The following is a 20802-nucleotide window of genomic DNA, read 5'->3' as shown; positions in this document are numbered from 1 at the left end:
TTATAGAGATACGCTCTTGCCTAAATGCATCAATTTGGTCAGCGTTTATAAAAACATGCCCCGAAGGAATGAGCGTTGGGCAAGGTAAGGTGTATTGATTTGAATGAAATTTAAAGCTGTTGTGTCACGTGGCTAAGTCAAGCCATACGGACGGGGACTTTCTCTTCGTCAACGCCCGCTTTGAGACTAACAAACCAGTAGGGGGTCCACCTCTGGACAGCCCGGTAACATTATTTTTGCGGCAATGTTATCCGATAGAGGGTGCTACATCGCTAGGATTTGTGGACCAGGCACTATTTTCTCATGACGAGCGAGGGTGTGGACACTGGGTACGTAGCAAGACATTCTATGCTTCAATTTTGGAGATTTGCGTGATTCCTCACTTCTGTTCAACATTATACTTACATTATAAGTTGCACTGTCTGTCAGAACTTATTGGGTAAGTTATGTTGCCGTAGGCTATCAAATGTCTTTATATTTCCCGGTTGATGTTGGCTAGTCAGGCAAAGAAGTGCTTCTTGCGTCCGGTTTCGTCAAAGACAGTCTGGACTGTAGCCTGGAGGCAGAAAAAATTAACCATGGTCTCTAGCGTCAAGCGAGCTAACGTAGCTATCGATCAGACCTAAAGTTAGACAGCCTTTAACGTTAGCTGTCGTAGAAAGAGACTTATTCAGTTTAAAAAAAAGTTATATGTTGCTAAAAGAGAACCTGTTTGTTATCCGAACTAGCTAACCCAGTACAGTGATTCAAAACTTTGCTTCGGGCAGTCCTATAGAAGCAGAGGCCAGCTAGCTTGCAAGCTAAGGAGCGTTGCTGCAGCTAGCTACAATGAATGGCTCAATACGTTATGTTAGGATAGTTAACTGTTATAGAGCACAGTAGTGTTATTCTGTATTTGCTCATGAAATCTTTGACGTTAGTTAATTATGTTATTTGTAATGTTAAGTTAAAATTCCAGCTAAGCAATTAGTCATCTGCCTGTTTTAGAAGAAGGGATGTGAGTCATAAGAAGTTTGAAGTTCGTGTCGATTAATCAAGGTTGGCTCCGTTTCACACCCACCCAACAGGTGACAGCTTCAGGCCCAGCATTTTCTTTGCATCTGGACTGCAGTGTTTTCTCCCCGTGTGTCGAAGGACACTTTTTGTTTCACATTAATGTTGCAAATCTAGGACTGAGTCACAAGAGTGTACATGGCCGGTTTTCATAATGTAATAATATTTATCTATGCTCCCGTTTGTTTTCTAGGATCTTCGAAGTGTAGCTGAGCCACTCGGTCAGTATCAGTGACTGTAGCTGTTCTCTGTCTGCAGAGGGACGAATGCTCTCCAGGCTAGCCCTGAATTCTTCTGGTAGCCTCTCTAGTTGGTCCCGGTCCTCCTCAGTCTTATAGCTGCCCCTGTGAGTGTGAGCTAGCAGAAGAGTGAAACATGGATGATATCTTCACCCAGTGCCGGGAAGGCAATGCAGTGGCGGTTCGTCTATGGTTAGACAACACAGAGAACGACCTCAACCAAGGGTGAGTCCAAGTCATCAGTCATCTTAACAAGAAAGCACAGCAGCACTGGTAGAGGTTGTGAAATGCATATCCGTATGTGTAATATACACTGTGTAATACACACTATGGGTGTTGTATCACAAAAGATAAATCACATGTTACCATCACATGGACACGCCTAACAGTAGGGATCCCACCCTAGTAGCCTGATCACTCATTTCTCTGGGTCATGACACGCTACTCATCCCATAAACCATTTGAGCAACTCTAGGGAAGGTTATTTCTATCTGTTACCCCCTGATCCAGTTCTGTTAGTGCCTTGAGTTATCAGCACATAATTAGTTCCACACTGATGGAATGGGAAAACATCCCAGAGGGACCCACACACGGTTCATATATGCACAACAACCTGGAAAGGTCTTTTTGATTTACACTCACATTACAGAGAACAGATAAGTAATATCAAAGGCTAATTACTCTGTCGTTATCTCTTTGACGCTAAGGGCACCACCCCACACTGGGGCTGGGCTCTCAGCTTGTCTGTCCACATCTGTGTGGTCATGACCTGCGATTTGAACCCACTTCCTTCCGGACACATGACTTGGCCTGGAATGTGATCTTAAAATAAAGCACAAAAAATAATAATCTGGCAAACATCTTCAAATGGAATGCCTGCTGTTTGCTTGTTTTTCTCGTGAACACTTTCTTTAGTTTCTTAGTTCGTTGACTTGTATGTGTGATCAGGGTATTGGAGGTTGGCAGGGATGAGAAGGGGGTCTTGTGCTTTCGGTCTTTCTTAATTGCCTCTTGACAGAGACATCTGGCAGGCCTGTGTGACTGTGTGTCAAGCCTCCAGACCTATAGGCCTATAGGCTCATCAGTATGAGAGGACATCCTCTTCTGGATCCTCAGGTGATGTAGGGGAAGCACAACAGACCTGATGGGTCTCCCAGACTGACCTTAGAAGAGGATGTTGCTTTTTTGGTCTTTGGTTCAGATGTGTCTCAGCATTGGAAAATTCGCAGAGGCCCGTAATAACTAACCTTAAAGGCATTATCTCTGAGGCAGTTGTGTCAGGTGTTAATATGTAGGCCTAGACTTAGTTTGTTTACTACTGCACACAGTTGGAGATTTCAGTACTGTGGCCAAACTCTTTCACGCTCATCCATGTAATAAATCTGTATTTTTTTAAAAGCATTGCACATGTCACTTTCATGTAGCCCGTATGCTGCTGTTTGACCATGTATAAGAGATAGGCTGTGTGAATGAGAATGACCACAGCAATACAGTATCCGCCCTTACATCTGCCAAACATCTCCATTAGTTGATTGTGTGTGAGTGAGGCCTTCCTGACTGGCTGATATATGTCATCCTAGTAGGAGACGCTACACTGGGGGGTTCAGGCCCTGCATTAACTGAGATTGCATGGATTTTAAAGCCCACAATTCAAATGGTCACAACCAGTTGCACTGAACACATGTCTCCCTCATCTCTTCCCAAGTCACGGCAGTATGGGCCTTTGTGTGCTCGCTAATGGTAGCCTCACTGTGCTCACGTGCATGCTGTGCAGAGCGTAGTAGTGGTATGCTGAATCTCCTTACAAGGAATAACACGCAAGCCTCCAGGGAACTGTCTACAACCCACCCAAAATGAGCAGGGAAGAAGGGGAGGAGTATTGTTGTGGGCAAGACCCAGTGTGAGGAGGAGGGAGAGTTCTCCTGTGTGGGTGAGAGCGAGGGCTGGTATGTGTGTCGGAGCTTTCCACCGAGGAATGCTCTGCGGCAGTAGCAGAGAATATCACCTTCCTCTTCTACATTCTTCTGTTTCCTGTGCTGCTCTCCCTGTGGTATTAGATAGTGTCGCTAATGTCTCCTATATGTTTCCTCCTAGATGGAAAGGTCAATTATAGTGAAAATAGCCCAATGAGGGTGCAGTAAAAAGAAACATGTACACTTGATTACTTTTCTTTTCAGCTGCTGGTTGGTCGCTTGGTTGGTCCACTAATGACTTGTACTAGTTTATTTTCTTGTTGCCTCTTTTCCTTTAGAGGTGGAGTTTGATCAAAACGTTTCCTTTGTCTCTTTGGGTGAATTGCTGTGAAAATGGCAAACCATTAGTCCGTCTGCCCAACCCCCTCTCCATATAATACCCTGTTTGTATTCTGTGTGTGTGTGTGTTCTGCCGTGGACAGTTCTACTGTGTGTCGTATACCAGAGTGGCGTGAAAGACCATGGTAGCAGTAGCCTATTTATAGTATAAGCAAACCCACAAGATAATCTGTAGACATAAAAATCTGTTCTGTTTGCCATTTTGTTTGCTTTGAGGCTCCTTGTTGGGTTAGGACCATTGGAATTGTATACAGGAAGAAAGCTGCCCCCCCCCCCCCCCCCCGGCGCTGACTATTTGGCAGGGAGCAGACAAACAGACAGCCCCCTCGATCTGGGAGGGAGGGTCACCATGTTGGTCTAAATGAGAGGAACTGGTTTGGACTGGGGTGTGAAGACAGCTGGAGTCCACTGTAGCCAGCTGCAGGTCACATTGAAGTCCAGTTCTACTGCATGATCTCTGAGGGAGTCAGGTGGCTGAGCGGTGAGGGAATCGGGCTAGTAATCCGAAGGTTGCCAGTTCGATTCCCGGTCATGCCAACTGACGTTGTGTCCTTGGGCAAGGCACTTCACCCTACTTGCCTCGGGGGAATGTCCCTGTACTTACTGTAAGTCGCTCTGGATAAGAGCGTCTGCTAAATGTAAATCTCTCTGTAGTAAGTCACCTGATGTGAATGCCTGTCTTAAGTGGTGACTTGATTCCTCATTTAATAGGCTAGATGTGTGTATGGCCTGTGTGGGTGGGTGTTTAGGCTACATGAAGCGAATTTGTATCTGTCGAAATTTGTGGCCGTCTTTTGAGTTCACGGTGATGTCAGTGCTGAGATATACAGTACAGGAGACTCATCCCTGGTGTCCACCGTCAGACTGTCTGAGCCCTGTTGGCAGGTGGATCTGCCTGAAATAACCCCACTCAGAGAGAGAGGAAGGGGGGGGGCAGGGCTGGAGAGTCCCCCTATGCACCTCAACAGTATGACGAGACCCCCTTCCCCCCCAACCTCCCGTCTCCACCGGCTCCCCGGGCAGAGCTAGGCATCCTGACCCATCACGGGGGGGTGCGGTGTGCTCTGATGAGATCCAGGCTAGCTACAGCAGGTCTCCCATAAGCCCTCATGGAGGGTCTCTGAGGGCCTCATTGATGCTGGGTTTTCTTCAACACAGACCGCCTGTGTGTGTGTGTGCTGCTTCCATCACAATACTCCCTCAGTGCTCCAAACATTGTTTCCCTCCCTCAACTGCAGAACAAGTGCAGGACTTTTATTTCTGAGGATCACTTGGTTGGCGCATGTAACTTTTAGCCCGACATCCGAGTTATATTGAAATGAGTTAAGGAAACAGAGAAGAGTCTCTGTTTTTCCTCCCCAGCCGTCCACAGACAGAGAGAGCTGGAGGGGCAGCTGGAAGGCTTCTGATCAGAGAGCTTCTGGAGAAGGAAGAGGGGACGAAGGCCAGTGAGAAGAAACAGAAGACGGAGGGGGGAGGGACCCAGACAAATGCATGATGAAATAATGACACACAGCAGCTGTAGTCATGCTCCATGTGTAGTTGTGTGTGTGTTGTGCAGATTTGACTGTGCAAAGTGGTGAAGGAAGTCTTCCAAATCCTTATAAGGACAGCTGTGAATTGCACAATTGCATCCCTCCCCTTCCTGACTGCCTTTCTACTACAGCATAGCTCTGTTTTCACACACATTTTGACCTTGTCCTCTGGCCTATCTGTCTTGCTACGAGTTGTAGTAGTAGTCATTGCCATGGTTGTCATTCAGGGAGATGTCTGAGACGCTGTATTAAGGTGCCAGTCACTTTCCTGTCACCGAGGTTCCTGTCTGAGACATGTCCCTGTCACTGCATCTGAGCTGGAGAGGCTAGGATCTCTCTCTCTCACTCTCTCTCTCTCACACACACACACTCAGTACTGGCTGGTCTGGCCCTCCACCAGTTTTCAGGCTTGCAGACATTGACGAGCAGAATTCTAGTGAGTCAGTTGCCTCCGCTTCTTCATTTTGCTTTTGCGGCTGGGCAGAAGTACAGCACAGTACCCAAATCCCCTCACTGCTGCCTTTACTGCTCTGTTCTTTTTCTCATCGGCTTTTTGATCGTTTTAGGCACTCAATGGCTGTAACTATTCCAGCAGGCCTGGACACCGGCACAGAGCCATTAGCAGGCTCAGGAAGTACTTGCTTATCGTGCATTTATGGATATGCTGTAGGGGGCAATTTCTCATAATTTATAACTGAGGCTCCAGATGGTTAGATGGCCGTAGACCGTTGCATAAATAGGTTTTATTAGACTGTTAGAAATACAACAGTATTCAATCTCCAATGCTCTTCACATAGAACAGCCTTAGTGAGTCCAGGGGCTTCTGTGTAGCTTCTTGTCCTACAAAGAGAGAGAAGTTCACGTTTCGATTTCCTCCTTGTGCGCAGATAAGGCTAACCGCACGTGAAGGGGGGGGGGGGGATGCTGTTATCTAAGTTGTGCTGCTCTTTCCGCAGGGACGACCATGGCTTCAGCCCCCTGCACTGGGCGTGCCGGGAGGGGCGCTCCAGCGTGGTGGACATGCTCATCATGAGAGGGGCTCGCATCAACGTCATGAACCGCGGAGACGACACGCCCCTGCACCTGGCCGCCAGCCACGGACACAGGGACATTGTGGGGAAGGTGGGGGCTCAGTGTGAAGGCCGACACCAGGGGGATGTGTGCTCTCTCATCCGTCTCTGCTCTGTCCCTGGTATTCTTAGCTCTGTCGGTATCAAATAAAGAATCTGTGTGTTTCACTGGGGAAACCCAGGAACCTGAATTGGCTGAACGGCAATCAGAGCTGCTAAGGTCCATCATGTCAATAAGGAGGCAAACACTGGGAGCCTTTATTTTATTTATTTTTTATAATGATGGGTGTATGCTGTTTGGTAATGTGCTATGTAATCTTGGCTTTAAAACTCCACTAGTTGCGACCAGTGCCTCTCAATGCATGCCCATACTAGCACCCTATCAACTGTTACACTCCAAGTATGAACTAGAAGTCTTGAATTTGACCTCTTTTATATCAGCTCCACACTAGTGTTTACATAGGTATACCTTATCCATACAGGGTAAAGCCCTGGTTCATGGTGTGAGCCTCTTCAGAACTGGTATCCCTATACTCTTGCGGCTACTACAGCAGGTTGTCTGTTTCAGAGCTGCAGGCCACAGCTGTGATGAGGTTTAATATTAGACCTGCTACAATACCTTTGGTATGTGTCAGCAGACAGGGGTGCTCACCAGGCCAGTCGTACATGGCTTAACACCTCTGTGTATAACCCAAACAGGACTACCTTGTTTGGGATGTAATCGAGTGATTTCTTCCTGTTTTCTGTCTCCCCTCAGTTGATCCAGTGCAAAGCAGACACCAACACTGCAAACGAGCATGGCAACACGCCTCTGCATTACGCCTGCTTCTGGGGTCAGGACCTGGTGGCTGAGGTCAGTAGCGCCCCCTGGTGGCCATTGCGGAGTCTGGGTTTCCGTGACTTTGCTGTCCTAACCGAGATCTCTGTGTGCCTCAGGACCTGGTGACTAACGGGGCCCAGGTTAGCATCTGTAACAAGTATGGAGAAACTCCTCTGGACAAAGCAAAACCGCACCTGCGTGACCTTCTCAAAGGTGGTGTTTCCTAGACACATACTGCACATCGCCACACACCTTCAGCTCATAGAAACAGATCCTTGGTTTCTCATTTCTTATGCATCCGCCGTGTCGTTTGGTGGTGTTCACTGTGCGGTCTGTCTGGTTCTCTCAGAGAAGGCAGAGAAGATGGGGCAGAGCCTGAGCAAGGTTCCCTTCAAGGACTCCTTCTGGAAAGGCACCACCAGGACTCGACCACGTGAGTCACAATGGATCCATAGCAGGACTGGTTGAAATATAAAGCTCTGTGTGAAAGAATGGATGAACAAAGACATTTTCCATGTCGGCCTCGCTTGCACTCGACTGTGGCAGCAAACTTTCCCACGCCAGTTTTCTACGTTTCAAAAGCAGTTCTTTCGAGCTTGTCTCCTTACTCATGTCTTGTGTTTGTGGGCATGCAGGTAATGGCACTCTGAACAAACATGCTGGCATTGACTTCAAACAGCTCTCCCTCCTGGCGAAAATCAATGAGAACCAGTCTGGAGAGGTAAACATCTTTTGTATTAAATATCTCAAATGTACAAGGCCCTTTTGTCATTATGTGGAGTGTTCCCTTGGGAGCTGAGGCAGTCTTATTGTTCCTTAGTTGTGGCAAGGCCGTTGGCAGGGAAACGAGGTAGTAGTGAAAGTGTTGAAGGTTCGAGACTGGACCACCAGGAAGAGCAGAGACTTCAACGAAGAGTACCCCAAACTCAGGTAGTCAGTGTTTTGACATTGTTGTGTGACAAGATGTTTGTCATGTGATGTTCCAAGTAAAATGTCTGCCATCCTTTCGTTACGTTTTCCTTTTCATTGATTTAATCTTACGCGTATGTACGTCTATTGGTTTAATTTTGGATTGTCCCCCATGCAATCCTATTCATGTCCCGATCCTGTTCCTGTCTGCCTCCTTCCCACTGTGTTTGTCTGTCCTCCTTGGGCTCATCCCAGGATATTCTCCCATCCAAACGTGCTGCCCATGTTGGGGGGTTGTCAGGCTCCTCCCGCCCCCCACCCCATCATTATCACACACTGGATGCCCTATGGCTCCCTCTACAACGTGCTGCACGAGGGCACCAGTGAGTACCAGCCCCCTCGCACAGCTCTGTAGAGCGCAGCACTCTAGAGGTCTGGCCTGGTCACGCTGTCCAGCATGACCGAGATGACATGTTTGTGTCCTCCTCCTGCCAGACTTTGTTGTTGACCAGACACAAGCGGTGAAGTTTGCTCTGGACATCGCCTGTGGGATGGCCTTCCTGCACACCCTGGAGCCAATGATCCCTCGCCACTATCTTAACAGCAAGAGTGTCATGGTGAGAAATGCTCGCACACTTCCTGAAGCTTCACTAAGGGCGATTGTTGGAACAGCTCACCACCAATGACAGAATGCTTTGTTTCTGCCTTTGTTATCTGTCAGTGGCTTGTCAAATCTGTTCGTCGGTGGCCTATTGTATTGTGTTTCAGAGAGCGTTCTGTGAGTAACACACCAATCCTTTGTGTCCCTGAAATATGTTGACAGATTGACGAAGACATGACAGCCAGAATTAGCATGTCAGACGTTAAGTTCTCCTTCCAGTGTCCTGGTAGGATGTACTCTCCAGCCTGGGTCGCTCCTGAAGGTACGCCTCCCAACATGTCGTAGCTGGGGGGGGGGGTCTCCGTTTAGATGGACTGATTTTTGTATTTCTTTGTGAAAGGTTGTTGCTTTTGAATGATCCTTTCGCCTGTCCCCGTCATGTTCAGCCCTGCAGAAGAAGCCTGAGGAGATCAACAGAAGGTCATCTGACATGTGGAGCTTCGCCGTGTTGCTTTGGGAGCTGGTCACCAGAGAAGTGCCCTTTGCTGACCTCTCCAACATGGAAATCGGCATGAAGGTGAGGGCACCGGTCGGGTTGGTGTTAGTTCTTGTTGCTCTCTGAGTTCCTCTGATGTTCTCGTCTGGTCTTCTGCCCTAAGGTGGCCCTGGAAGGCCTCAGGCCCACCATCCCGCCTGGCATCTCGCCCCACATCTGCAAGCTCATGAAGATCTGCATGAATGAAGATCCGGCCAAAAGACCTAAGTTTGACATGATCGTGCCCATCCTAGAAAAGATGCAGGACAAGTGAAACAGCCTTTTCACCTTGAATGCCCCACCACCACCACCACCACCCCGACCACGAAGCCCCAGATATCTTCGGGAATATCACCCAGAGATGTGGTGCTTACCAGTATTGCCTTAAACTCCTACTGTCACTACTTACTGCTGCTCTCAACGCCACTGTCACTTCTCTGAAATGAAAACCGCAACAGTCACTTATTTTATTCTTGGGTTTGATTTTAATTTAGCTTTATTTCTCTCACTCCCCCCTCTCGACTTACCAAGACTTATTTTTATTCGTATTCTCAACATCTATGACATTGTTGCATCGTCACGTCCTTGCAGGAATTACGTTGCATCATCACATCCTTGCAGGAATCATGAATTGACTGTCCAGACTGTTCGTTTCTCAATCATGTGGACTAAATAGCAGCCTCTGTCTGTCTGTGTGACTGTTTAACCTGTGGAGGTCAGTGTTCCACTGCTTCCTTTAATGTTGAACCTTTCTTTACCTCTGGAGGGGGCTCACTATCTAAGGTCAGACACTGTAACGCGGCCTGCGCCCTCATACCTATATCTGATAATGGAAGCTCTTATGAAAACATTACATGTTATATGATCCTGAATCTCGTCTTGAAAAAAACTGGTTGTTTTGTTTCTTGTTTGTCGTATTAAGGGCAAGTTATATGTATGCAATTGGGTTGTATGACTACTGCCTCTGCTGTAAGCCTCTGTCAGACCAAATGTTTCAACAGTGTTCTCCAGGGAGTTAGGATGAAGAAAGGAATTCACTTGTCTACATGTGTACTTCGACAGTGTTACTCCATTCATGGAGTTGTAGGGATGTGTAATCTAGGAGGTTGTCCTCCTAAACCACAGCCTCGTCTAGACTTGTCTCTGCAATCACCTGGAGCTGAACTGTAAGTCCGGCCAAATGTGACTTTATTTGCTACATCAGAAATTCTCACTTTGGTGGTTGCTGTTGCACTTGTATTTCATAAAGGAATAATCCATTGTGTTCATGTCTTCTTCTTCGTGTTGTTCTTTTACCAGCTTGCTTGTGTTCCACCATTGTGTTTATGCCTCAGGCAACTTCCAGCATTTCACAGAAGGATGAAGATGCAACGGACAATAAGGAGATAACATTTACATTTGGCCATCTGTCACTTTGTTTCCGCTTGCTTTTTTTACTTTAATACATTGTTGCAACCCCCCTGGGTTATTTCCATCTTTGGCTCATCAAGTTAAACTGCTTTGTTTTTTATTTCATAACATGCATTCTTTCTGTACCTCCACTAGCTTGCTTGTTTGTGCTGAATCACAGGGGTAAAAGCCAAAAACAAGCATGTCTTATACCATACAAATGTATGTAATTTATATAAAAGTATATTAAAAAGAGAAATCTGCATCTCTCTAAAAATATTTTGCTTCTTGTTTATCCCTGTACACAAAGGGGCTTGTAGTTTTCATAACTGTTCAATGGTGACAACGATTATTTAAGTTTTTACAAAGTAAATTTCGAAAACTTTTTCAACCTTTCCGAAAATATTTTTTCAACCTTTCAAAAGTTTTTTCGAAACACACAGTGAAAGGAGATGAGAGAACAGAGAAGCCTAAAGCAGAGCAGATTTTAGTAAAGTCCTCATTGAGTACTCATCAATGATGCAAATATGTTTTCAAACTTTAATAACTTTTTGTAGAAAATATTTAGACCTTTTAGAAACTTTTTTCAAACCTTTAGAAACTTTTACTACAGCCCCACAATAAAAATTGTGTGCTCTATTGTGTATTCACATTGAAATGCAGATATTGATTTGAGCCCCACGACTGTATGGATTACTTAATGTTGCAAATAACGTAGAGACCAATGTCAGAATGTTAAAATGCAAAAACACAAGGATTTACATTTTGGACAAGTCAAGTTCAGTTTGGGACGATTCATTTTGCACTTCGGGACGGTACTTGGGCAGTGAGGAAAAAAGTTGATAAGTGATTTATGAATATTAATATAATGTCCGATTATTTGTTATATGTGTAGGTGGATTTTCACACGCACGGCTATGCAATGTAAAATCTAAACGCAGTTACAAATAAGTTTTTTTCTTTTTTTCTTACTGTGGCAACTGCGTGACAAGTCAGTGACGCAGGACCCAGCCTCCATCTCCATCACTTGACTCCACAACACAGACAAGCCATCGCAGAAAATTCCCGCAATTTGTGGAAATATGTAACCATAACGATAATATATTGGAAAAAGGACACAAACATCGCAAGTAAGTAAAATGTATTATCAATGGTGAGATTTAAGATATCTCGCTTTGTGATAGTATTTTTGTCTCCGATCTAACGTTACTGTAGCTAGCTTGCTTGCTATCTAGCCCGTTAGCTCAGCCATGCTAGCCAGTGCCAAAGGTGCTGCAGTGCTGCTGATGATGGCGGATGGTGCGCTACGAGTAGCTAATTCAAGCTGGTAATGGCTGTCAAGGGCCATGACTGATCAGATGCAAGCTAAAGAAAACCGGACACAAAACACATTGTTTCCTTCGAATGGTAGAAAGCTTGCACATTTTTGTACTTCCCTCCATGGCTTACATGATGTTCCATTGCAAATACGTTAGGGTCTAGTCAAGGCCAAAATGCGCTAGCGAGCTAATGGTTGCTAACTATCTTTGGGTCACATACAGTGTAGCTTTCTATACGTGTCAATGTCAAAGTTATTGAATGGACAAGATATGTTACACCTCGCACAACGTTGAGCGCTCGACACTCAAACAGATAAAGCGGTGCCGTTGAATAGTATAAAAGGTAGGTTATTTACTTCGTTATCAGTAAGCTATTTTCACCATGTTCTCCAGGCTGCTGCATGGTACCATGGGTGGTCATGATGATGAGGTGTCATACGTAGTCAACAACCAGCGACAGGATGAAGAGTTGAAGAACAAGCTGAATGACAGCAGCAATTGGGGTGACCAGGAGTCAACTGGTAGCAATGCCAAGTGGGTCAAAGATGGCCAGAACCAGCTGCGCAAGGTAGCAGAGAAGGACCAGGACCACAACTGCAACATCAACCTCAATGGAAACGAGGACGATCACCCACCGCAGAACACCACTCAGGAAGAGCAACAGGGGAACGAGGAACACACCGTGTCCCCCAAGACCATCCATGCCCTGGGCCTGACCGAAGAGGAGTCCAAGACCCTCCTCAACGATCCAATACTCATCGACTCTCTGGAATCCTCCGAGGATAAGGAGGGGGGTGAGGACGACAAAGAAAAGGAGAAGTCTGAGGGAGACGAAGAGAGCTTGACCCGTACCAGCGGAAAGAAAGAGTCCGAGCAGAGCCACGTGGAGTTGGATAAAGAGGGATGCGTGACGGGTAGAAGTGCTTGTCTGCTGTTCTCCAATGAGAACGGCCCGTCGAGTGATGAGGAATCCAACTGGACTGCACTGTCTCAAGATGGCCCTGCTGAAGGCTCGCCCAATGGAAACAGAGGTCAGTGAGGATCCAGGGATCGTTTGAATTATTTAAATGATTTGTCACTTATCTTTATATCTTCTCTATAACCCCTTTTTCCTCTCTCCTCTTTCCCCAGAGTCCTTCTGGGATTCCAATGCGTTTGAGACGGACACAGACCTGCCATCAGGCTGGATGCGTGTCCGAGACACCTCAGGCACGTATTACTGGCACATCCCCACAGGAACCACCCAGTGGGATCCTCCATCCCCCCTGGATAAGCCAGGGGGGGACTCCATCATGTCCTCCAGCATGTCCCTGGAGACCGAACCAGAGGTGAGGTTCTACACGTACCGAGGCTGTAAAGCACTACACAGACATGGGTTGTGAGCTTGTCCTTTAGCATGTTGTGCTTTGCTGTTATGTATATTTGAAACCATTCTTGCTTCTCCTTAGGAGACATGGGGGGATATGTCTAACCCGGATGAAGGAGCTGTAGAGGAAGAACCGTGGAAGGTAACTCAACGTGGACAATGTTTCCAATATTGGTACTTCATCAGGTCACACGTACCATTTGGATGCATCTAGGATTTAGCCAAACTTGGGCAGCAGTTGTTGATGTGTGAGCCCGGAGAAAGAGTTGTTTACACATCTAACCTTAGTGTTGTTGTTTTCCTTAGGAGGAGGGAGAGGTGGCGTCTGACCAGAGCCTGAAGGAGTTTGAGGGAGCAACTCTGCGCTATGCCTCCATCAACCTCAAGTAAATTGACAACAGATCAAACCAGTGATGGTGTTGGCTGTAACATTCGACAATTGTAAATCTTACTGTTACCTCTGTATTTTTCTGTGTAGCTATAACTGTTCCCACTCCGAGGAGGAGGAGAAGCTTGGTCCTCTCTGCACTGATCTGGAGGCTAAAGTACATGGACTTCGTCTCTCTCAGAAACACATCTGTCACCACGATAATCCAGAAGGAAGGGTCTTCAGTCTGATCATGGATGTCAACACAACTCCTCCCTTTCCTAACTGGACTGTTTCCCTCCCCTCTTTCTGTCCTCTCTCCTGCGCCTGCTGTCTATGCTTGCCTTTGTGTGTGTGTTTGTGTGTGTGTGTGTGTGTGTGTGTGCATGTGTGTGCATCGTGCCAGTGTTTCGCTGTGCGCTCCCTGGGCTGGGTGGAGATGTCCGAAGAGGATATGGCGCCAGGAAAGAGCAGCGTTGCCGTGAACAACTGCATCAGACAGCTGTCTTACCACAAACACAATCTCCACGACACAGCAGGCATCTGGGGGGAGGTGAGGAGGAGCACACAGGAAGAGGCGGGACTCCAGACTTCCTGTCTGAGGCTCTGAAGCTTTAATAGCTCTCCCAGCCTGTCTTGAGACTTGGGAGTTTGACCAATATTATCGAGTGCTAGGCCTGTATCACGATCACACGTTTACTTGTGAGATACAGACAGGCTTGTGGATCAGGAGGATGGTGTTATGAGGAGTGTTTGTTTGTTTGTTTTCCCAGGGTAAGGACATGCTGATGGTCCTGGAGAATGACACCATGAACCTGATCGACCCCCTGGGCCAGACCCTGCTGCACTCCCAGCCCATCCACAGCATCCGTGTGTGGGGCGTCGGCAGAGACAATGGCAGGTCAGTGTGCCACCTCCCCTGTCACGCTACCAGCACTGCACCAGATCAGTGTTCATTCCCAGTTTCAGTCTCAGCCCGTTATGGACTACACAGCCATATTATATGGCATTATAGTATTAACAGTAATGCAACAGTCACTTCATCTTACATTTACACCTACTTTAGAAATATTACATATGATTAGTCTGTTATTATGCTGGTAGTTTTTACTTCTCCCAATTAGCAATGCAGTGGAGTTTCCTCATCGTAGACTGCTGTATGTGGTGGTATTTGCACTGTTGTAATTGGGCCATTAAAAGTAATACACATCCAGCTGGTTGGGTCATGAGTCATGGCAGAGAGGCACTGCATCCCACAGAAACTCTTGCATTCGGTAATAAAAAAAAGCTGTGATTCACCACTGCCCCCTGGTGGTGTGTGTGTGGTACAGCCGTTATGGGTCTTTGGAAATCCCTTGTGGACGTTCTCTCCCCAGGCAATAGTGAACGTACTCTGTTTTAACATACCTATATTTTCTTTCTTGCTGCATTTTGATGCCGTGTGCAGGGAAAGGTATAGTACAGTAATTTTTGGCTTCTTTTAGTAGCACTGTGCAGTATTGTACCATCCTTCTTATGTGTTTCGTAATGTGATATGTGCATTCATACATCTGTATATGAACTATGTATTTTTGTATGTACAGAGATTTTGCTTATGTGGCAAGAGACAACCTAACCCAAGTCCTGAAGTGTCACGTCTTCCGCTGTGACTCCCCGGCCAAGAACATCGCTACAAGCCTTCATGAGATGTGCTCCAAGGTGAGTTTCCCCCCAATCACATTCTCATCTGACCTGTCCCTTTAAACCTCTCCATACAGAGCTTTGACTCCTGTCTCTGGCCTTGTGTCCTTAGATAATGACAGAGAGGAAATCAACCAAGCCTGGGCTGAGCAGACTGAACTCTGACACATGCAAACCCATGGACATCCCTGTTCAAGGTACAATACTGCTTCTCGCTCACGTTTTGCTCATACTGCAGCACTGCTCCAAATGACTCTTTCCTCAATCACAAAGTCGTGTTCATCCTTTTTTTTTTTCTTCTCAACAGAGTTCCCTGTTCCCAAGAATGAGCTTTTCCAGCGCTTCCTGGTCTATTACCTTGGTAACGTACCTGTGGCAAAGCCAGTAGGTAAGGGAAGCATGGGTAAGGAAAGCTCTTCTTCACATATCAGTTTGGTGAGCTATGTGGCTTTGACTGGGGCTCCAGTCCAACAAGTTGGCAGGCTCTTTGTATATGTGATAGTGTGTGGCTTTGCTTTGCTGTGTGTCTTCCTATACCATTTATCTGTCTGTCTGGAGACTAGGCAGTCATGTTTTTCTGCTCTGGTCTGTGGTTTCAGGCATGGACACAGTCAACGAGGCTTTGGCGGTTGCAATGAACGGCAAAGGGAAGCAGGACTGGACCCCCGTGTCTGTCAACGTGGCTCCTGCCACTCTCACCATACTCACCAGAGAGGTACACCACTCTCGAATGAACCGCGGAGGGATGACCTCAGGAAATACAGCCAAGCTTTGTCATTCATCAAAGGGCCAGTGGAGCATGCGTGTTTCCCTCATGGCCGTGTCTGTCCCGTGTGTTCCCCAGACGCAGGAAGTGCTGTCGGAGTGCAGGGTGCGTTTCCTGTCCTTCATGGGCGTGGGGAAGGACGTCCACACCTTCGCCTTCATCATGGCCGAGGGCCCGGGGGACTTCATCTGTCACATGTTCTGGTGCGAGCCCAACGCTGCCAGTCTGAGTGAGGCCGTCCAGGCAGCCTGCATGGTGAGCACTCACACACACACACACACACACACACTTGTCTAGACTTGAGCAGTTTCACAGGAGGTAGCTTAATGAATCAGTGGAACAGCTAATTGGTATGAAGTATTGTGGTTACAATGACGAAGGTGGTTAACTGGTTCTGACCACCATGTTCTTTATATGAGCTGCATGTGTTAAGACACTGATCCTGTGTTCCACAGCTGCGCTACCAGAAGTGTCTGGATGCACGGCCCCCCAGCCTGGGCTCCTGCCTGCCCACACCCCCCACTGACTCGGTGGCCCGCCGGGTCAGGAAGGGGGTCCAGAGTCTGCTGGGAAGCTTCAAGAGCTACAGGTCTGGATCCCAGTCCCCCTGAGCAGGGAGAGGGACCAGGATCCGCACCCTGTCAGACACCTAACCCCCCCCCCCTCCCCTCCCCCCCACCCCTCCCATCCACTGTTTTTCGGGCCTTACTATCCACTCACCTGTTCATTTGTGCATGAACTTACTGAGGAAAATGCTTGCTGTGCTCACTGCGGAGTGCAGAGTAGGTTTAACGTGTTGCTAGTTTCCCTTCACGGTTCTCCTCTGCTCCCCCAGCAGAACGCTGGAGATCCAGGGCCCCTTCTTTACGTTGGCGCAGGGATTTTATTTGTGCGTGTCGTTTTTGTGTTTTAACAGAAACCATGTCTGGAATGTTGGATACGGATTGGATGTAACCAGATGTTTGGTCTTAAAAGCGTTAGGAAGAGAGCGTTAGTCAAGATTCCCACAGAATCACGTCTTATTTCATCCTCAGTGCAATTATGGTTAAATCAACGGTGCCATAATCACTTCCTGTTAGAGACTAGACCACACCTCTTTTTCTACTGATGTCACAACAAAGCAATGTAATCACTGTCAATAGTTTAGTGTCAAGTCTCCCATGTGGTTTTTCTAAACTGTCAGTACCATAGACTAAACCTCAGCCTGTGTGTAATACTAACCATGTAGGAGCCTAAGGAGTGTGTCACATAGTTGTGTGTTCCCAACCACTGAACAACGTATTGTAGACAGTCTTCCAAAGAAGCGTCTGATTCATGTCACATAGTGAGTGACCACCGGTCCTGGAGTGTAGTGCTATTTCTCATATATCTGCATGAACAACTGCAAGTTCAGAGCTTGTGTGCAATAATCAGACTCTCCTGTTTGTGCTGGTGGCATGATGGCTGTGCAGCACACAGGCTCAGGGCAGGGTGGTTTCTCTGAATGTAGGAGGTTGGCTAAATACGGTCCAGCAACTCCTGAACAAACAAAAAAAAATTATGAAAAGAGCCCTGGAGAAAATAGACCTCTGGTCATGGAGATTGTGACCTAAAGAATCTTAGCCCTGGATTTTACCATCTCAGACAGTCTAGACACAGTCCAGATGGAATCCACCGTTACCACGGTTACCTCCACAGTGACCACCACTGACGAGTACTGTAGATCCTCAAACACGCTGCATGCTTTAATAGCGTAGAGTCATTACTGCCTGCAGTGGTTAGTACTGAACTCTATTATCGTCTCATAGTAGATACGTGCTTATGCTGTATGGTGTGAGGAAGGCTAAAATCTCTACTTGTTGTTACGTGTTTGTAAGGCATGTCACACCAGTCTGTGTTGGTGTGTATCTATTATAAGCTAGCCTAGCGGTAGATTAGTTTTCACTGTCAGTTACAGTCCACTGAGTAGCTGGCATCAGGCCGGTCAGTGTGTGTGCTAGCCCTTGGATGGGAGGGGCCCTGAGAGAGCATATCTCCAGTGGTTTACTGCTCTGTCAGGGCCACAGACCCTATAGTAATGTATTTTGTATTCTTTATATTGTTTGCAAACACAAAATGTACGCTACTGATGAATTGCACCTTTGCTCATTATAAAAGTAATTTTTTTAATAGAGATTTGGTGTTTTCTGTTATATTTTTTGTTTAAAATTGTGTCAATTTGTCAGAAGTATTTAGTGCAATAGTTGTTTGACCTTTTAACAAATGAAATACTGCGTGAAATATTGAAACACTTTGTAGTTTTACATTTAAATTTAAACATCCACTGTTAGCCAAACTGGCCAAGATGACAGTGCTCCTCCTCGACAAAGCTAGCTGTGTTAGTAAGACGATCGCTCAAAGAACTCAGAGCTAGCTAGCTGTGTTAGGTAGAACATCAATCAGATAAATTGGAGCTAGCTTGCAAGCTCGAGCTGCGTGGCACTGATTTACTAACGGTGGATTATGGCTTTAACTGTGTCGTACATGCTGTATTTATCTCCTGATCACTATTCATTGTGCTCCTTTTCTCACTCTACTCACATATTAGCACTAAAGTTGACATGAAAGATTAATATTTGAACCGTAGCAGATTAATTTATTTCAGTTTAAATGTAAATTAGGTGTGTATAAAATGTATATGTATATAAAAGTCACTGCACAATAAATGTAAACATATCTAGATTCTTGGTCTTGTCTTCATTGGTCATGTGACAGAACTTTTTGTGAGTGAAGCCATGTGGATCTGATAGATTGGATCCCAAAGGGCAGTTCTAGATTACATCAGCCTGGAAATGTTGCCATTGGTAACCCAAGACACAACTATAGAAATCCTCTACTGCCTGTCTATGGTCTTATCTATCATTCTCAGCAATCCCATTAAAATGTAAAAGAAGCCATGCAAACTGGTTGTTAGCATATGTATCAAACCTGCTGACATTGGTTTTGCCACACATATTGAGCAAAGACTGGTACATGAATAAAATGTGTAAGACCATGTGTCACCTGCTCAATTCATATCAGCTCTACTGCCCCACCTGGAGTGTTCAAAAGAGAGAGGATGGTTATTGTTTCCCTGGGAGATGGCTTTGGAGATGAAAGGTACACATCAAGTGGTGTCCAGACCCAGAGCCAGCCTGGTAATAATTCTCTCTCCATCTCAACAGACATTCTGCCCTGCCAGCAGGATGGCCCGCTGTTGGACACATCAAGGGTTTGGTGATAATCGGGTCCTTTTGAAGGGATAGGCCAAGACCCTTACTCACTCAGCAACTGTGTGTGTGTTTGTGTGTGTTTGTGATGGTTTATAGCTGCTGTTCTATCCCTCATTTTTACAATTCAGTCTTGTTAATTTGAAGCCTGTTGGCTCCCAGCGGGTGACAGTCTGAGTTCAGTCTCCTGGAAGCAGCTGACCCATATCAAAGCCTCCCCTTCCATCTCCTTCCCAAGCCATCATCCACTCGGAATTCACAGGTGCTGGAGTCTGTATCTTTAGAGTTCTCTGAAACATTAGGATGTTTTTTGTAGATTACAGTCAACAAGACATGGTTTTGGATTCGCTTAGTCCTGTCGGGCATCTGGTTAGTAGCCATCTGTGCCCCAAATCTAATAGTTTTCTTCCTCTGTTACAATGCTTGTTTGAGACACACATGTAAAGGATTTCCAGTGTGTGAGTGCATGTGACTTTTTATTCATTTTAACGTGTCTGTGGTAGTCTTCCACAGTTTCTTGGTGTCAATCACACTTTGGGTAGTTTGGCTGGAGGAGAAAATAATCACAATTATAATTATGCCTATAATTATGCATGCAGCATTTGTGTAATGGAGATTTATTTTGAGTAATGAATGTGTAGTCTTGTGGAACATTGCTTTTCGTCTCAGAGCCGTGGAGTGGGCCCATATCCCCTGTGCTGGGCCCTTCAATCTAATCACCCGTCCCCAGTATAGCAGGCTGGATAAAGAAGACGAACAGGCTTCATTTTAAAGCTGGTATCAAGGTCTGGGAGAGATGATAGAAATCCCTTTAAAGACATCGCCTTCTCTATCGGCTTCACACGGCTGGAATATACAGCAGAGAATACTTCTGATACACATCCCTCAAAACCTCTGTTTCAATACAGTGTACATAATCAAAATGCTCACTTCAGGTGTTGTCATCAGGTAGACAAGACAGTACTGAGCTGTAAGAGGTTGTCAAGTCACAGCAAATCTAAAACAGCCACAGGAGATAAAGGTAGACTCAGAGAGGATTCACTTCAGAAAAATCAGAGGGTGGAGGAGTGACAGAGAGAGAGATAAAGAGAGAGACAGACAGAAAGAGAGAGAGATACAGAGAGAGACAGAGAGAGATACAGAGAAAGAGAGAGACGGAGAGAGAGACAGAGAGAGAGATACAGAGAGACAGAGAGAGATACAGAGAGAGAGAAAGGGAGAGATACAGAAAGAGACAGAGAGAGATACAGAGAGAGAGACGGAGAGAGAGAGAGAGAGAGAGAGAGAGAGAGAGAGAGAGAGAGAGAGAGAGAGAGAGAGAGAGAGAGAGAGAGAGAGAGAGAGAGAGAGAGAGAGAGAGAGAGAGAGAGAGAGAGAGAGAGAGAGAGAGAAACAAAGGATGGACCACGCCAGGCATCCTGCTGTGTTCACACATCTGGGATGCACTGGAGAGATATGCAGAGTGGGAGGACGGGCAGGTGATGTGCATCACGCAGGAATCTATGTGGGTGTTTTCTTCATCTTTGTTTTCAGTTGTTTGGGTTACATCTCTTGCTCACCGTGGCAAAATGAGAATGCCATCTTGGTTTTTAGATAACTTGCATCAAAGCAAAA

At 46.3% G+C, this 20802-nt stretch overlaps 2 protein-coding genes across 8 annotated transcripts; both read left to right on the top strand.

Annotated features, from left to right (window-relative positions):
• The first annotated feature begins 278 nt into the window (after positions 1-278).
• Positions 279-10728, top strand: LOC134029684 (integrin-linked protein kinase). Of its 4 annotated transcripts, none has more exons than XM_062473950.1 (13): positions 279-439; positions 1312-1517; positions 6096-6261; positions 6967-7062; positions 7146-7242; positions 7379-7462; positions 7665-7750; positions 7850-7959; positions 8194-8321; positions 8434-8555; positions 8762-8861; positions 8986-9116; positions 9199-10728. In XM_062473950.1, exons 2-13 carry the CDS (start codon positions 1429-1431, stop codon positions 9346-9348), a joined length of 1359 nt encoding a protein of 452 aa, XP_062329934.1. In that variant the 5' UTR covers positions 279-439; positions 1312-1428; the 3' UTR covers positions 9349-10728. The 4 variants fall into 4 exon arrangements, with proteins under 4 accessions (XP_062329934.1, XP_062329937.1, XP_062329936.1 ...); XM_062473953.1 differs by having other exon boundaries at positions 1280-1517; XM_062473952.1 differs by having other exon boundaries at positions 1247-1517.
• A 707-nt stretch (positions 10729-11435) lies between these two features.
• Positions 11436-18661, top strand: LOC134028850 (amyloid beta precursor protein binding family B member 1-like). 4 transcript variants are annotated; one of them, XM_062472715.1, is made up of 14 exons: positions 11436-11593; positions 12176-12813; positions 12914-13110; positions 13231-13290; positions 13455-13534; positions 13627-13693; positions 13922-14068; positions 14289-14416; positions 15099-15213; positions 15308-15392; positions 15503-15583; positions 15795-15910; positions 16040-16216; positions 16417-18661. In XM_062472715.1, the coding sequence occupies exons 2-14, from the start codon at positions 12192-12194 to the stop codon at positions 16570-16572; spliced, it is 2031 nt and encodes a 676-aa protein (XP_062328699.1). In that variant the 5' UTR covers positions 11436-11593; positions 12176-12191; the 3' UTR covers positions 16573-18661. The 4 variants fall into 4 exon arrangements, with proteins under 4 accessions (XP_062328699.1, XP_062328697.1, XP_062328698.1 ...); XM_062472713.1 differs by having other exon boundaries at positions 15503-15598; XM_062472714.1 differs by having other exon boundaries at positions 14289-14422.
• Positions 18662-20802: the final 2141 nt, after the last annotated feature.

This window comes from Osmerus eperlanus, chromosome 11, assembly GCF_963692335.1.
Source record: "Osmerus eperlanus chromosome 11, fOsmEpe2.1, whole genome shotgun sequence".
NCBI classification, from domain to species: domain Eukaryota; kingdom Metazoa; phylum Chordata; class Actinopteri; order Osmeriformes; family Osmeridae; genus Osmerus; species Osmerus eperlanus.
This window is presented reverse-complemented; position numbering and strand designations above follow the sequence as displayed.

Coding starts and splice junctions, on each gene's coding strand:
- LOC134029684 (XM_062473950.1), top strand. CDS start 1,429: ATGGATGATATCTTCACCCAGTGCCGGGAAGGCAATGCAGTGGCGGTT. Junction 7,243..7,378: donor CCTGCGTGACCTTCTCAAAG/GTGGTGTTTCCT, acceptor TGGTTCTCTCAG/AGAAGGCAGAGAAGATGGGG. Junction 9,117..9,198: donor ACATGGAAATCGGCATGAAG/GTGAGGGCACCG, acceptor TTCTGCCCTAAG/GTGGCCCTGGAAGGCCTCAG.
- LOC134028850 (XM_062472711.1), top strand. CDS start 12,192: ATGGGTGGTCATGATGATGAGGTGTCATACGTAGTCAACAACCAGCGA. Junction 13,291..13,454: donor TAGAGGAAGAACCGTGGAAG/GTAACTCAACGT, acceptor TGTTTTCCTTAG/GAGGAGGGAGAGGTGGCGTC. Junction 13,535..13,626: donor TATGCCTCCATCAACCTCAA/GTAAATTGACAA, acceptor TTTTCTGTGTAG/CTATAACTGTTCCCACTCCG.